Below are 17,376 nucleotides of genomic sequence, written 5' to 3'. Positions count from 1 at the left end.
ACTTTTTTTATAAATGGTAAGTATACATATCCAAGTAAATGACACACCAACGGGCATTACATCACTCCTGCCAGACCTTTTTTTGACTTTCAATAAAATCACTGCTTTTTACTTCAGATTGGAGCGTATCAAAATATGTAACTGCTTTCAGTACTCTACATGCTTAAAGATTACTTCACTGCCTTTAAGGGTATTGATTGTAATTTTTCTTTTTTTGCAATGTGTTGATGGCCTTACAGATTTACTTTGCGTGTAACATACACTGTAATATGAGAGACAAAGTACATCACTGTATTAAAGAGAAACAAGAGTGATCAAATATATGAATGAGTATTTGTTTATTCTCACATAGACATACTAGGTTAGGATTGGGGAAAAAACATAACATTATTAACATACATTGACACAGGTAGAAAACTGACATACAGTGCTGTGAAAATGTATTTGCCCTCTTCCCGATTTTTTTGTTATTTGACAAACCTGTTGAATCAAGAAATCGCTTAAATAGAAACTTTCTGACAAAGTGAAGTAGGCTAGTAGGATATCGGAAAGAAACACATCATGCCACATGCTAAAGACACTCAATAACAGATGCAAAATAAAGCCATTGACATCTAAGGCTTTGGGCCTGCAGTGAACCACAGTGAGAACCATTATCCACAAATGGAAAAAAAATGGGAACAGTGGTGGATCTTCCCTGGAGGGGCCAGCCTATCAAAATTACTCCAAAATTGACTGATGACTCATCCACGAAGTCACAAAAGAACCCAGAACAACATCTAAGTTAATATAAGATTTAACAATAAGAAGGATGTTTAGAAAACTGTGTACTTATTTATTATTTTTTTATTGGCCACATGGAGGCAGCAATAAAAACGGTGCATTTGTTTTGTAAATAAAGAAGGACTATCTAAATAACACTCGCAGAAGACTACAAATTAAAAAATTAATACATTAGACATCAAATAAAATAAAAAATTAAATATAATAAAAAGTGCCTGGAATGCTTTCCAAGATAGGTACCAAGTGGTAAAATTTGCATGTAGAAGGACTTTAATCATAGATAACTCAGTTTACCAGTGTTTGAAAGATAATAAGGATTTGAAACACAGATTTTAGCTGACTCAAAAACACGTCATAATGGTGTTTCCTATAGTTTTCTAAACTCATTTTGAAAACATATTCTAGCATGTCTGTCTGTGTAAATTTCTAAAATCAATTTTTTTTTCCCAGTTGTTTTGCTAATGACTGTGCAACTTTCTGCTTTATAAAGCAGAAGGTTGCACAGTGATTAGCTTTCCGTGTGTGTGTGTGTGTGTGTGTGTGTGTGTGTGTGTGTGTGTGTGTGTGTGTGTGTGTGTGTGTGTGTGTGTGTTTGGTGTATGCTACCATGGTGGTATGTCATTGCCACAATTTAGCATTCTGTTCCTTTTTCCTCAGCTCCTCTAGGAATTCTCAAGTGACACATGACCGAGCCTCCAGTATAGGAAAAATGCTCTGCAATGCGTCCGTCAGTTTGCTTAGTCGTGCTGTGGTTCCCCCACCACCACCTCAGTGCATTCTTCTTGTAGGTTCTGAACAAGAATACTATTCCTGGTGTGCTTCCACCCAACAAGCAAAGATGCACACACACTGTCACAGCTGCTCTGTCTCAGTCTAAAAAGTCATTGGAATTCAGATCATGCATGTACTTTGGGGTCGTGACTTTCTGCTGTGTACATGGCTCAGAGCTATATAGCAGGGGAAAAGTGCACACTCTCTGTGATCTCCCTCTCTCTCTGTTTTTGCCTGTCATCCGTCTCTTCCTCAAACACACATACACACACAGGGCTGTTTGAATTCTGATCTTTTTTTGCTCCTAATACCAGACCAAAGCGAAGTGGGCTAAACTTTCGTCTCGTTCTTCAATCAGATAATTACACCTGTCTCTTTCTTCATTTACGTCTCTCATCTTCCTCTTTCTTGGAGATTCAGACAGCACTGACCACAAGTGGAAGATTGAACTGTTTTACGTCAGATGTGTTAGAGAAGCTTTGCTAGCAAAGCTTTCTAAAGACGAAAATTAAATGCAACTGCATTAAGGAGAATTTCTCCTGAGCAACCTATTGTCAAGTTAAGAATAATAATGGAGTTTTCATGACTATTAGATCACAAGATGGCTTCTCCTTGGTATAGATTCTGTGGAGAAAAATCCACAGGAAATCCATTTGTCTCACCACCACAGCAGTTAAGCTCAAACAAATGTATTGCCCCTTTGCTTTGGTAAAACGAAGCACCAATGATAAACTTCTCTTTTTACTCTAGGCTCCACCCCCCCTTTGCCTGATAAAGATGTCTGTCACATCAGCTAGACGCAACCTCCTCCCCTCTTTTAAGCTCTCTTCCTCCTCCCCCCCCCTCATCCCTATCTCTCTGTTGCTCTTCTTCTCCTGTATTTCAATCTTCCAAATTCCATCTTTTTCTTTCTCTGTGGTGAACTGGAACAGGCTATGCGGCATGTTTCCCCACATTTCTGTAAACCCAGATCCTGTTGCCTCTCTTCTTCTCTCTCACCTCCTCATCCTGACACCCTCTGTCTTCATCCTTTTCGTCACCCTCTTTCTCACTCAGCCCTCTCATCCTTCCCCCCCTCCTCTACCCATTTCCCCCCTCTTTGCCTGTATCTCACTCTGTCCTAGTTTCCACAGCCTGCGTTATGAATTATGTGCAACTAGCTTGCCTCATGAAAGAATCATCTTGGCCAATGAATAATAGATGTTGAGGAGAATAGAAGTGTAGGTTACAAACTGTGTTTACCCTCACTGCCTCATCTACTGCCTTATTAATTTCATCGTAGTTAAACAACTGGATAACTGACTCCTTTTTTAGATGACTTGTTAATGCTAGTTAAGAACAGGAACCCACTATGCACTCAAATCTGCTATAGATGGTAGGGCTAGTATACTGGGTCACTGCTTCACACATCTTTGATTTCATCATATAAAGGACTGACTGATTCAGTTGAGTTTATATTCCATTTAATGCTGTGATTCCCAGTGTTCCGAGTACCAGTTGCAGAGTTAAGTATTATATCAGACAAACCTGTGTTTACTCATTTTCTCCTTCCCTAAAATATTGGCTGAATGTCTCAGTGTATATCCGTATGAGGAGTGAGTGAGAGTGAGAAGTCTAAATTTCTTCATGCACATTCATAGTAATGGGACAGAAATATTTGACAGTTTTGAAAAAACATAATTATAAAATTATAACATTTATGACAGGGGAACTAAAATGTTCATTCAAGGTAAGGAAAAGATTTTGGTCATGGCTGATAACTACCATTAAAATGGTTATGGTACATGGCACGAAACCTGTACTGCATGGCATTCCCACTATTACTGCATATTTCAGTATTCAAACTCAAAGAAGGTAGAAATACACTAAAAAAATAAATAAAAGGTTTACACTCTAATTAATTTTTAAAAACAAAATATTAGTACAATAAAACGAGACAAGACAGGATCTCTACATCCTCTAGCACAGCAGTCCCCAACCCCCGGGCCTCGGACCGGTACCGGTCCGAGGCCCGGGGGTTTATAACGTGTGTTATAAATAAATCTTCTTTTTTTTGGTACCGGTACTAGTTTTATTTTGTTGTATTTATCCGCGACACCTTAAAGGCCGGTCCGTGAAAATATTGTCGGGCATAAACCGGTCCGTGGCGCAAAAAAGGTTGGAGACCGCTGCTCTAGCAGACCATTACATGGGGAAACCTTTTGAATACAAGTGTGCTGATCCACACAGGTGTGCACACGGGTGTTCACTGTTCATAGACATAAACTACACCTTTCTTGGCTGCTATTTCCAAGCACATTGTGCGCTGTCGGTCCTGCTTGCTACACAACAACATTCAATATTTAGTATTTACTGCTGTTTACACTTAGCTAGATTAACGTGATGGTGTTGTGTTTAGTATGTTGCTCAGTTTTTTTTGCTTGTTTTCTCTTCTTTTTCTCTCAACAGGTGATCCAGGAGATTTTTTCCCCTCTTCTTTCTCTTTTTAAGTGCCTTTTCTCACTGTCCCTCTTCCCTTCTGTTTTTCTTTTCCTTCATCTTGCTTTCTCCCTTTCCTATCCCTCAGTAATGTCTGTTCCGTCTGTAACAACTGAAAATAAAATAAAATAAATAATAACAACAAAGGTTGATCAAATGGACCTATACGGCAAGGCCATGATGATCCATTTGGCAAAGCAAATCCATTGGGTATCCTTGTTGGTCTTCACACAACAATTCTGACGGCTAAAGAACGAGAAAAAAAAAACAAAAAAAACAAAAAAAAACAATAAAACAAGACAGCTTAAAATTACCTAATTATGTTAGTGAAGTAAAAGTCAGAGAACCGGTAGGGTCAATAGGATTCTGACTTCAGGGATTTACACAGTTTCATCCCAAGAAACATTTCAGTCCACATAGTAATAGGTATAGAATGAATGAATGAATGAATTGCCCAGCTAACACTGTGATCCCCACTGTTCATCACTATCGTGGATGAAAAGGTGAACATTTACTGCAGACTTGTCAGAATGAAAGATATAGTCTTCTGTATGTGGACTTAGACTAGGCTGACACCATTACGTTCCATCTCACTAGGTATCAAAGGCACACAGAGACTCAATCTCAACGCATTCCCATGCCTTCCCCCAACCCGCTCCCTCTCCGTTTGCACACTTGTATGGAGAGTCTGCTACATTAAGTGCTATTCCAGACCAACTAGTGTTAAGTGTTGAGAGCATTATAAAGTCCTCCAACAGAGAGTCTGCAGGCCTAATGACCACAATTTTCAAAAGTGCAGTGGTTATATATGTCTAAAACAGAACAAAATGCTACACATAGTAACACTTCATAATAATGGCACATTGTTAGCTCATTAAAGTTTATTTGCTAAATTTCTTTTAATATTGACAATAACGACTCAGTTATGTTTACTAAGTGTTTAGTAGATTTTTTTAAGTTATCTCTCAGCATAATTTTGATTCTTTACAAAGTTGTAGCTGATATTCATGAGAATTATTTTAAATTGGCAATGTACAAATAGGCAAGTAAGCAGATCAACAGTATGAACCTCTAGCCAGTGGTTTGTGTGCTGCTTCTATTTCTGTTTGGCTTCTTCACTTATAGCTTACTTTTGGTTTTGCAGATGTTTTTATGGCCTAGTCACACTAGAGAAAAAACAGGATGGCAACCTCCTTGTGACTGAGGAAAATTAGTAGTTGAGCAGTGATTGCATTTAGTTTTTCTTGGAAGTAGTTGTGGCATCTAACCTGCCAACAGTACTTTTCCAGATGTTGCTCACTCAATCTGCGAGTTACCGCTTTTGACCACAAGGCGATTGCACAGGTGGCCTACTATAAGGCAACTTTATAAGGATCATCATTCCAAGCAGATAGTGTGTATGTGCTAACTTGACTCTATTCAGTCATAAACTGATAAAAGACTGATGGCACTTACTGTTGTTTAACCACCGGCGTGAAAACACCAACGCTGCTTTGAAGATATGAAATGACTGGCAATGAAAGGCAATGAGTCTGCAAGTTTATTGCATGGTTGCAATAATTTTGGCAATATTATGGTCTCCAGGCCACTGTATTGCTGAATGTTTGAAGTTTGGCAATACAGCTGTGACAAAACTATATGACTGAAACACTAAAGTCCTCTCCCTTATAAAAAGAAAGTGAATTAGAGCTGGACTTCACACACACCACACGACATTTTTGGCAAGCTAGCTTCTTGTTGTGGTAGCGCTCCCTGGTCTCTCTGGGTTGTGGGTGAATGGCTACATTTCTCTTAAAAATATTTTCTAGAACAAACACCACCATGGCAGGTAAGTGTGCATTCAAAATTTTACTCAATGATCTCCCCAATACTCAGAGCATGTTACAATCTAAAGAGTCCCACCATAAACACTACCAGGTAGGAACCAAAATTACCTTTCATAAGGAGTTATAATAAATAACTTAAATGTTACACATACATTTTAAAGTGCAGTAAATAATAATGAATTAAATATATAATGCAAAGTCACAAAATAATATTGTACAGCCTAATATGCAACATAAGTTCATTTCCAGTCTACATAAATTAAATGATACAAAATTGAAGGGCAGTAACTAAAGTTACACTAAGATAACAAGCTATCATTAGAAGTCGTTAGTTAAATAAGGAAAAGGCACAAAACGTTGCCATAGATATAAGACCTGCACAGTTGGATATGCAATTAGACAATTAGGCTCCCTGTGCACAGAACATTACCTTGTGAGCTTTTATGAAAATTAAAAGATGTGATGGCAGACATCATGTATTCGTACTTGTTTATTCAATATGTTGGTTATTCTATCACACACTTGTCATACATATGCTCAACAATGATGCATGTATCCTGTGTACAATCTGAGACTGTCTGGCAAGTAAGCAAGGAGAAAGGGAGCCAGGGGTAGAGAGAGTTGTGTGGTAATTATAGATCAAGAGGATGGTAATTCTACTGAGTCTCTATCCCTATAGATTGGGGGTGGGGGTGAAAAAGGAAAGACAGTAGAGAGGAGAAAGAGGGAGACTCAAGGGGAGTGAAGGAGCGGAGAGAGAGAGCACAGACTTTGGGAGAGAAGTGAAAGGGAGGAGAAACAGAAAAGTAGATCAGCGGGAAGAACCAAAGTGCAAAAAGGAAGGGCGAACAGGAGTGGTAGGAAGTAGAAAGAGGGGAGGTGAGAACAATGATCATATAATCATTTAAGGATATTTTCTTCTTTTTTTAACATTTGCACTTTTCTACCTGTCAGTTATTTGGCTTTTCATTCTGTGACGACTGTCACGGCTGCACAGCAGTCGTGTGGTGAATTGAGAAAAGGATCCAAGATGCAGGCACTGACTGGGGTGCGAGTGAAAATTTATTTGCAGAGGTGATAAAGTGACAAAACAGGAAGAACAGAGCGGGGAGTAAACAAACCTAAACTGGGAAAACTAAAGAACAAAACTTAAACCAGACACTCACAGGAGGAGGAGCGAAATGCACAAAGAGAGATGGCAGAGAGACGCAGAATGAATACCAGGTAACAGAATAATGCAGACTGACATGGAGTTAAACAGACGACGCGACAGAGAGCTCAGGAAAACACAGGGCTTAAATACACGGGGAGTAATCAGGGAATGGGCCACAGGAGGGAGACACAGCTGGGAGCAATAAGGCTAACGAGACAGGGGAGCGGTAAAACTGAACACACTGACATGAGACATGAACTTTCAGAATAAAACAGGAAACTAACAGACACAGAGAACCAGACCGGACACTGAACTTGACAGGCAGACTCATGAGCAGACACAATAACACCATGGACAGACAGAGGGAACACAGAGAAGTGGAAGCAGGCAGGCAAAGAACAGAAACCTAACAAATGGCAAAATCACAACAGAATACACACTCGGAATGAACAAAAGCATAAGGAAACACAAAACACTGAGTCCTCAGACTCAGGACCATGACAGTACCCCCCCCCCCTCAAGGGCTGGCACCAGACAGCCCAACAGAAACACAAAAACGGACCAAAGCCAAAAAAATCCCCCACGAACCAAAAAACAGAAAACGACCCGACCAGGGCGGGCGGTGGGGGTCCAGGACGGAGGGACATAGTCCGAAAAGGCCCAGACGGACAAGGTCAGGGGGCCGACCCGGAGGCCAAAACAGTTCAGTTCCGGGGGCCGACCGTGTGAAAGGCAGCAGCAGTGGGGCAGGTCCGGAGGCCGGCCACGCAGTAGGCAGTGGTGTGGAAACAGTTCTGGGGACCGACCGTGCAGACGGCAACAGCGGCGTGGAAACAGCTCTGGGGGCCGACCGTGCGGACGGCAACAGCGGTGTGGAAACAAGTCCGGAGGCCGGCCACGTGGAAGGTAGTGGCGGCGTTCAGGAGGGCGTCCACAGTGGCGGAGATGCCCAACAAGCGGCCTGGCAGATGACCGACGATGTGGAGGTGGTAGTAGGGGACCTGAAGGCTGCGTGGCCCCTGCAGCCCCAGGCGAAGCGGAGGCTGGACCAGACGAGGCGGAGGTGGAGGCAGAGGCTGGACCAGACGAAGCTGATGAGGCTGAAGCAGAAGCGGAGGCTGGACCAGGCGATGCTGATGAGGATGCTGGAGCCGGACCAGGCGATGCTGATGAGGATGCTGGAGCCGGACCAGGCGATGCTGATGAGGATGCTGGAGCCGGACCAGACGAGGATGAAGCGGAGGCTGGACCAGACGAAGCAGCTGATGAGGATGAAGCAGTGGCTGGACCAGACGAAGCAGCTGATGAGGATGAAGCAGTGGCTGGACCAGACGAAGCAGCTGATGAGGATGAAGCAGTGGCTGGACCAGACGAAGCAGCTAATGAGGATGAAGCAGTGGCTGGACCAGACGAAGCAGCTGATGAGGATGAAGCAGTGGCTGGACCAGACGAAGCAGCTGATGAGGATGAAGCAGTGGCTGGACCAGACGAAGCAGCTGATGAGGATGAAGCAGTGGCTGGACCAGACGAAGCAGCTGATGAGGATGAAGCAGTGGCTGGACCAGACGAAGCAGCTGATGAGGATGAAGCAGTGGCTGGACCAGACGAAGCAGCTGATGAGGAGGAAGCAGATGCTGGACCAGACGAAGCAGCTGATGAGGAAGCAGATGCTGGACCAGGCGATGCTGAAGCAGATGCTGGACCAGGCGATGCTGAAGCAGATGCTGGACCAGATGCTGGACCAGGCGATGCTGATGAGGAAGCGGAAGCTGGACCAGGCGAGGGTGATGAGGAAGCGGAAGCTGGACCAGGCGAGGGTGATGAGACTGCAGCTGGTGATGAGACTGCAGCTGAGGGCTGGACGGGCTCCTCAGGCCCCCCAGCTGACGAGGCAGAAGGCTGGACGGGCTCCTCAGGCCCCCCAGCTGACGAGGCAGAAGGCTGGACGGGCTCCTCGGGCCCCTCAGCTGACGAGGCACATGGCTGGACGGGCTCCTCAGGCCCCCCAGCTGACGAGGCAGATGGCTGGACGGGCTCCTCGGGCCCCCCAGCTGACGAGGCAGAAGGCTGGACGGGCTCCTCGGGCCCCCCAGCAAAAACAGTCTCAGAACCAGTGGGCACTAAAGCCCCTGGCACACACAGGACAGAACCAGCAGGTACACGGGTCTCTGGCAGGGACGCAACAGAACCAGCAGGCGCACGGGCCTCTGGCAGGGACGCAACAGAACCAGCAGGCGCACGGGCCTCTGGCAGGGACGCAACAGAACTAGCAGGCGCACGGGCCTCTGGCAAACACATGGCAGACTGCAGCTGCACAGAGCATTGGGTCTGCTCAGGCAGCGACGGCCGGGTGTGGTCCTCAGCTGGCTTCTTAACCGCCAGGGGTCCTGAGTCTGCTGGGGGCTGAGACCCAGCCTCTGGGGAGGCCCTGGGGCGAGTAACAGTCTCTAAATTAGCCAGTTTCTGAGAAACTAGAGTGGTTTTAATGCATTTGTCTCTCCGCTCAAAATGGGTGCTAGGAACGAGATTCAAAATGGGTGGCACAGACACAGCCTCCAGTATGGAGGGAACGGGTGATCGGGCTAATGGCATAGATGCAGGCTGGGCTAATGAACTGGCTAAAGGCTGATGTACTGGTTGAAGTGAGACTGGAGTTGGTGGTGGAGTGGATGAAACACAGTCAGCTACTATTCTGCCCTCACTAGGGTGTAAAGCTGGTTTCTAGCTTGGCAGATAGCTAACAGGTCCACAATAAACATCCAGGAGTCAGCGGATACGTTTTAGATGTTTACTGTTGAAGCACTGTAAAACTGGTACAGAAACAAAAATAAAATATTACATTTCTGCTGTAATTGAATTTTCTTTACAACATCAAACATTAAGCCATGCACTACAATGTATATAACACATAAACACAAACGTATCCAAACCCTTTCACTAGTTATTAGGCTCACGCATTTAGCGATTAGCTTAATGCTAACATTACATGGGAAATCCCATAGACGGGCTAACGTGTTAGCATCGCGGCCGTTTTTCCTCACAAAAGAAAGTTTTCCACACAAATCTCTAAACTGCTACACATAACTATCGCGGGAAAGCTTACAAAACAGATAGCAACTACTTACAGGCATGTGCTCTCTCAGGCTGAGCAAGAAAAAGTGAACAAAAAGTGGAATAGACGACAGTTTGTCTAAAGGACTGTTTTTCACTGGTGAGGTACTACGGCAAGTCTGCTGGTACAAAAAACACACACCCAAATGATCATGCCTGCCTTAAAGGGGCAGCACACTCCCCGCCTGGTATAGAGTACTATACCACTATGTCCCTCTGAGTAACAACACAACTTCAGTGGCGGGTCTCGAATACACCCTGGGGGTGCCTCCTTGAACAACTCTCACCTCCACTTTCCGGACCCTGCTGTCTCGACCCGGAAAGGTATTTACCACAAGCCCTGTGGGCCATTGATTTCGTTTAGCCTCCTTGTCCTTTAGGAGCACAACATCTCCAACTTGCAGGTTGGCTTGTTCTGCTTGCCATTTCCTTCTTGGCTGGAGTGTCGTTAGGTACTCTTGACGCCATCTTTTCCAGAATGAATCCGCAAGACTTTGAACTTGCTTCCACTGACTTCGGTAAAGATCCTTGAGGTCGATGTCTTCCAAGGGAGCAGACACGGAGTCCACCTTTTGTGTTAAAAGCATAGCAGGGGTGAGTATGGTCGGCATGTCTGGATCTGACGACACAGGGACTATTGGCCGGGCATTCATGATGGCTGCGACCTCTGCCATCAACGTAGTGAGCACTTCGTGTGAAAGATTAGGGGAATGCATCTTGAGTAAGATGCTATCCAAAATGCGGCGAGCCATCCCTATCATTCTTTCCCATGCTCCCCCCATGTGGGAGGAGTGTGGAAGATTGAAGTCCCACGTGCAGCCTTGGTCTCTGAGGTAAGAATGAAGTGTTGCATCTTCTGGGGTTATACCAAGTTCTTTACATGCACCGACAAAGTTTGTGCCTCGGTCTGAACGAAAGAGCTTTGCTGGACCTCTGATGGCAGTGAATCGCCTAAGCGCATTTATGAAGCTTGACGTAGACAGAGATTCTATCACCTCCAGGTGAACTGCCCTTGTTACTAAACAAGTAAACATAACAGCCCAGCGCTTACTCTCTGCAAGGCCTCCCCTCGTGCGACGGGCACAAACCGTCCATGGTCCAAAAACATCTAATCCAACTTGGGTGAAAGGAGGAGATTGGGTCAACCGATCAGCAGGTAAGTTGGACATTTTTTGTTTTTCCAGACTTCCTCTCAACCGCCTACAGACGACACACTTGTGTATGATACTTGATACAAGTCTTTTTCCTCCCAGAATCCACAGTCCAGCGGATCTGATGGCCCCTTCCGTGAAGTGCCTACCTTGGTGTACTACTTGCTCATGATAATACCGCACCAACAAGGTAGCAATGTGGTTGCTTTTGGGAATGATTATGGGATGTTTCTCTTCCCGTGAGATTGCGGATAATGACGTGCGGCCACCAACTCTCAGTACACCATCTGAATCCAAGAAAGGGTCAAGTTTCCTGAGAGGGCTGCGTTTTGAGACAAGTTCTCCTTTGAACAGGCTCTTGAGTTCTTCTTTGAAGGCCTCGTGCTGTACAGTCTGTACAATTACTGTTCTTGCCTGTATATGCTCATCTACCTTTGTCAAATCTCCCTCCAGGATCTTAGCACAGGATCTGCCTTTCTGGATGAGCTTTGCTATGCCACATACAAGTGTCTTCCAGCTGGAAAAGCGCTCGAACCTGTGTGAACCAAGCTGTCTTTCAGAAGCTCCTGTCGCAAAGGCTGCTATTAGTGGACGCACGTCTGCATCCCCGTCTGGTTCAACGAGCTCAAAGAACTCTGGTGGGGTAAGTGCAACTCGCTCGTCGTTTTCAAGAAATGATGGCCCAGAAAACCAGTTTGTATCTCTCAACAGTGCAGCTGGAACTGGTCTGGTACCATGGTCAGCAGGATTTTGTTCTGAACTGACAAACTGCCACTGTTCAGGCTGCGAAGACTTCCGGATGCGTGCTACTCTGTTAGCAACATACACATAAAACCTCCGGTTGGCGTTGCAGATGTAGCCCAGCACAACTCTGGAGTCGGTGTAAAACTTCACTGTGTGGATTTCCACATCTAGCTCATCCCTCAAGATATCGGCCAGCTCAACTGCTAGTACAGCCGCACAAAGCTCTAGACGGGGCACAGTATGGGAATGCCGGGGTGCTAACTTAGATTTCCCCATGCAGAATCCTACAAGACAGTGTCCTTCATCATCAACTGCCCTGAGGTAGGCAACTGCAGAGATGGCCATGGTGGACGCGTCGCAAAAGACACATAACTCCCTGTGCCGTGTGGAAAGCAGAGAAACAGGTAGGTATGGCCTTGGTATGTGAAGTTGCTCGAGTGCCTTCAGTGAGTCTCTCCAAGACTTCCACTGTGCCACTTTTTCAGCAGGTATCGGGGTGTCCCAATCGCAATGCTCAGCGCATAACTCTCTGACTATAGCCTTGCCCTGGACTACTATAGGACCTGCAAACCCCAACGGGTCGAATATGCTGTTAACTGTGGAGAGAATACCTCTACGGGTAAAGGGCTTCTCCTCCTGGGAGACAAGAAAGGTAAAGCTGTCGGTTTGAAGGTGCCAGTTGAGACCTAAGCTTCTCTGCATAGGTAACGGATCCACACCTAGCTCTAGGTCTTTCAGCTCTTTAGCACGTTCCTCAGGTGGAAACGCCTCCACTACTACGTCGTGGTTGGAGGCTATCTTATGTAGCCGTATGCTGGAATCAGCCAACATCTCCTTGGTTTCTTTCAGCACTCGGATGGCATTGTCATCGGTGGGGAAGGAAGCAAGACCATCGTCCACGTAGAAGTTCTTTAGAACAAACTGCTTTGCTTCTGCACTCTGGTCTTCCTGTCCTTGCAAAGCTGCTCTTCTCAAGCCGTATATGGCAACAGCAGGAGAGGGGCTGTTGCCGAATACGTGCACGGTCATCCTATACTCTGTGATGCGCTTGGTGGGGTCATTGTCCTCGAACCAGAGGAAACGTAGGAAGTCTCGGTGATCGTGGCGAACCTTGAAGCAATAGAACATTTGTTCTATGTCTGCTGCCACCGCTACAGGTTCCTTGCGGAAGCGGATGAGCACTCCTAAAAGTGAATTATTCAAGTCAGGGCCACTCAGCAGGATGTCATTCAGTGAGACACCATCCTGCTTAGCGCTGGAGTCGAACACTGCCCGTACCTGACCTGGTTTTCGCGGATGATACACTCCGAAGATTGGTAAATACCAGCACTCCTGTTCACCAGTGGGTGGTGGTACTGGTTCAGCATGACCTGCCTCAAAGATCTTCTGCATGAAGGCAATCATGTGTTCTTTCATATCTGGCTTCTTCTCCAGCATGTGCCGTAATGTCAAAAGACGCTTGACTGCTTGGGCTCGGTTGTTAGGGAGTTTGTGCCTTGGTTGCCTGAAGGGTAGTGGTGCCACCCAACTATTCGAGTCATCTATGAAGACCTCGTTGTCCATTATTTCCAGAAAGAGTTTGTCTTCCACAGACATAGCAGGTTTGTTGTCGTGTGGCGTTTGCCGGAAGACCCCTTCACCAAGGCCATCTTTCCCATCAAACAGGATTTCGGATGCGTTAGCTCCTAGAAACTGATGATGCTGCTCTGGAGTGTCAAGCTTCTCTTTGATGTAGAAACTGTTAGTGCAAGGGTCGAACAGAGAGGTACGACCGTTACTCAGCACGTTGCACCGATAGACGTTTACAAACTCTGGTTTGTGAGCTCTTCCGAGACAAACCTCTCCCACAATCACCCATCCCAAGTCGAGACGCTGGGCGTAGGGGGCATCGTGGGGCCCATTGCATTGCTCTCGAACCTTGTGTGCCTGTGGTACATCTCGACCGAGCAAGATCAGGATGCTTGCTGATGGATCTATAGCCGGGATTTTATCCACAACCCGCTTGAAATGTGGATAATGTCTGGCGATCTCAGGTGTGGGGATTTCAGACTTATCATCAGGAAGCATGTCACATTCGATTAAGGTGGGGAGTGGAATGTGAGTCTTACCATCTAATGACTCCATGATGAAATTGTTAGCTCGGCGCCCTGTTGTTTCCATAACTCCTGAGCAGGTCTTCAAGGTGTATGCTGCCACGCCCTCTGTAACTCCAAAAAGCTCAAAAAACTCTGTTCTTGCCAAAGACTTATTGCTTTGCTCGTCGAGAACAACGTACGCCTTAACAGCTTTCTCCCTCTGGCCAGCTGGATAAACTCTGACAAGACAGATTTTGGAGCACGACTTTGCTCTGACGGTAGTCCCACAAATGTCTGTGCATTTTGCTGTGACAGCTTGAGGAGCTTCTTCTCCTTGCTCCCCGCCTTGCTCTCTTGCGGTTACAGGAGTCTCTGATATCCAGGGGGCCGGCCCTGGGTGTAGCGCAGTAGGGTGGTTCTCACTCTTGCACTCTCTGCACTGAACGTTTTTGTGGCAGTCTTTTGCTAGATGAGTGAACGAAGCACAACACTTAAAGCAAATATTATTTTCTCTAAGATAAGCTTTCCTTTCATCCAAAGATTTACTCCTAAACCCACGACAGTTTCTGAGGGGGTGTGGTTTGTTATGGAGTGGGCATTGTTCATCTGGTTCGGCCCTCCTCTTCCCTGAGGGGCTGGCTTGCATGTTTTTAGAGTTTGAGGAGACTTCTGTCTTTTTGACAGAAATGGGTATTTTCATGTTTGATTTGAAGGGGTGTTCTGGCTTCCCCGTCCTCCAACCACTTGTAAGAAGGGCAAAGCTTGGATCATTGAGCGTTTTGGCTTGATCACAAACAAACTTTGCGAAGAAGGAGAACGGTGGGTAAGACGCTTGATGATTTTCTTTGTAACGAGATGCTAAAGAGACCCACTTGTCATGCAGGGAGTATGGCAACTTTTGGATGATTGGAGTGATGCCCCGAGATGTGTCCAGGTAACTGAGGCCTGGTAGGAACCCATTGGCTCTGGCGGCTTCAAGCTCCAAGAGAATGTCTCCCAGCTCTCTCAGCTTTTGATTTTCTCGATTTGAGATTCTTGGAAAATCATCCAGTTTCTTTAGGAGAGCTTCTTCTATTGCTTCTGGCGATCCATAGCAGTCTTCCAACCTTTGCCATACCATTCTTACACCTGCAGCTGCATCGTGTATGTGGACTGCTCGTATCCTCTTAGCATGCTCTGATGACTTTGGTCCCAGCCATTTACATAGCAGATCAAGCTCCTCTCTTGACGTCAGTTTTAAGTCCTCTGTAGAACTGTGGAAAGATTGCTTCCAGGCCCAATAATTTTCTGGCTGATCGTCGAACCTTAACAGCCCAGAGCTTATCATCTCTCGCCGTATTAGATACTTGGCCAAGTCTGTGGTCGATGATGAAGTGGGCTCGTCAGTCCTGGCAGCACCTGTATGAGACTGAGGCGGTTGGTAGCTACTGCTGTATTGTCTCATATCATGTGACTGTGTCTGGTGTCTGTAGGTATCCCTGGATGGATTTAAGCTGTGTGAATGTTCTTGCTTGAACGGGGCTGTCCTGCAGGGGCTTTGAGTACGAGGGTAAAAGGGAGTGGCATCTTGACTCAATTTGGATGTTCTCTGAACAGGCAAGTCGTATTTGCTGATCTCATCACTGTCGACTGGTAGTTGGTGCATCAGAGTTGGTATGAGTTCTGGTAGCTGTGAGTTTTGGTGAGGTTCAGGACTTGGATTACGCTCAACGTATTCATTTTTTAGGCTAACCCGATCTAACTCCCCAAATTCGTTTTCAACGGCTGCTTCAAGAACATTCGCTTCAGCAATGGCAGCTGCAGCCGCGCTCTCAAGCCTCAAGGTATGCAAACTGGCTTGCAGCTCTGCTTTCTTCCTAGCAGCCTCAGCTGCTGCTTTTTGTTGATCTTCCTCAATATATGCTTGTGCTTTTAACATATCTGCCTCTTTTTGTGCAAATAGTGCTTGAGCACGTGCAGCCTCTGCTTTTGCCCGTGCTCTGGCTGCAATGGCACTGGCTGAAGAGCGCTGACTGGCACGTGAGGTGTTGGAGCATATTGACCGCGTCTCAAGCGTGTCGTCGTTACTATCCATTGTAGCTTAGAAGAAACAGAAGAAACTGTGTTCCACGCAGATCCACTTTTCTGTAGGTAGCCGTGTTGGGACGATGCCTTTTTACTATTCTGCCCTCACTAGGGTGTAAAGCTGGTTTCTAGCTTGGCAGATAGCTAACAGGTCCACAATAAACATCCAGGAGTCAGCGGATACGTTTTAGATGTTTACTGTTGAAGCACTGTAAAACTGGTACAGAAACAAAAATAAAATATTACATTTCTGCTGTAATTGAATTTTCTTTACAACATCAAACATTAAGCCATGCACTACAATGTATATAACACATAAACACAAACGTATCCAAACCCTTTCACTAGTTATTAGGCTCACGCATTTAGCGATTAGCTTAATGCTAACATTACATGGGAAATCCCATAGACGGGCTAACGTGTTAGCATCGCGGCCGTTTTTCCTCACAAAAGAAAGTTTTCCACACAAATCTCTAAACTGCTACACATAACTATCGCGGGAAAGCTTACAAAACAGATAGCAACTACTTACAGGCATGTGCTCTCTCAGGCTGAGCAAGAAAAAGTGAACAAAAAGTGGAATAGACGACAGTTTGTCTAAAGGACTGTTTTTCACTGGTGAGGTACTACGGCAAGTCTGCTGGTACAAAAAACACACACCCAAATGATCATGCCTGCCTTAAAGGGGCAGCACAGCTACTGTTATGGATGTTTTGAAAATGCCAACTTGTGAGAGGTCAGTTACCACGAAGGTAGGTAAACGCCGTGTACTGTCTTTACCCTCCCCATGAACGGCCCCAGAAAACACAGTCCCAGAAGCACCAGCGTCCTTAAAACTCACCACAGCTGGTCGCACAGGAGTCCCTGAATCCGGCTGTGGGGTGAAGCGTCGGTGGCGCGAATGTTTCCTCCCCACCGCTGACGGCTCCGACAGGCAGGGAAAAACCTCTGGGGGGTCGGGCCGTGAAACCTCCGGTGGGTGAATCTGAGACGGATGCTTTGTGGCGGTCGTAGTCCATTGTTGCTGGGCACAATTGGCTACTTCCCGAGCTTGCACCGCTTCCTGGGCTTTATGCAGCTCAGCGATTAAGTCTGTAAATCCCCGGACCTGGTGGAGATAGGGATTTCCGGCCAGGATTGCCTCAACGGCATTTATCCCCACAACTTTCGCTCGTGCATTGGAGGTGTGGGTTACCCAGTCCACCAGGCGTAGGGCACGT

General features: G+C 45.9%; 1 protein-coding gene across 3 annotated transcripts; it reads right to left on the bottom strand.

The window, feature by feature from the left end:
- Nucleotides 1-9,693: 9,693 nt before the first annotated feature.
- On the bottom strand, nt 9,694-16,825 carry LOC309711330 (uncharacterized protein). Of its 3 annotated transcripts, none has more exons than XR_014277937.1 (3): nt 16,689-16,825; nt 10,130-16,373; nt 9,694-9,813 (listed from the first exon to the last, which is right to left on the bottom strand). XR_014277937.1 is itself a non-coding variant. In XM_082541589.1 (2 exons), the coding sequence occupies exon 2, from the start codon at nt 16,164-16,166 to the stop codon at nt 10,329-10,331; it is 5,838 nt and encodes a 1,945-aa protein (XP_082397715.1). In that variant the 5' UTR covers nt 16,167-16,373; nt 16,689-16,825; the 3' UTR covers nt 9,828-10,328. The 3 variants fall into 3 exon arrangements, 1 of the variants encoding a protein (XP_082397715.1); XR_014277938.1 differs by having other exon boundaries at nt 9,694-9,821; nt 10,137-16,373; XM_082541589.1 differs by lacking the exon at nt 9,694-9,813 and having other exon boundaries at nt 9,828-16,373.
- Between the last annotated feature and the right edge of the window lie 551 nt (nt 16,826-17,376).

The sequence above is a fragment of the Aulonocara stuartgranti genome (assembly GCF_965226115.1).
Source record: "Aulonocara stuartgranti genome assembly, chromosome: 7".
NCBI lineage: Eukaryota > Metazoa > Chordata > Actinopteri > Cichliformes > Cichlidae > Aulonocara > Aulonocara stuartgranti.
The sequence above is the reverse complement of the archived record's forward strand: the minus strand, read 5'-3'. Positions and strand labels throughout refer to the sequence as shown.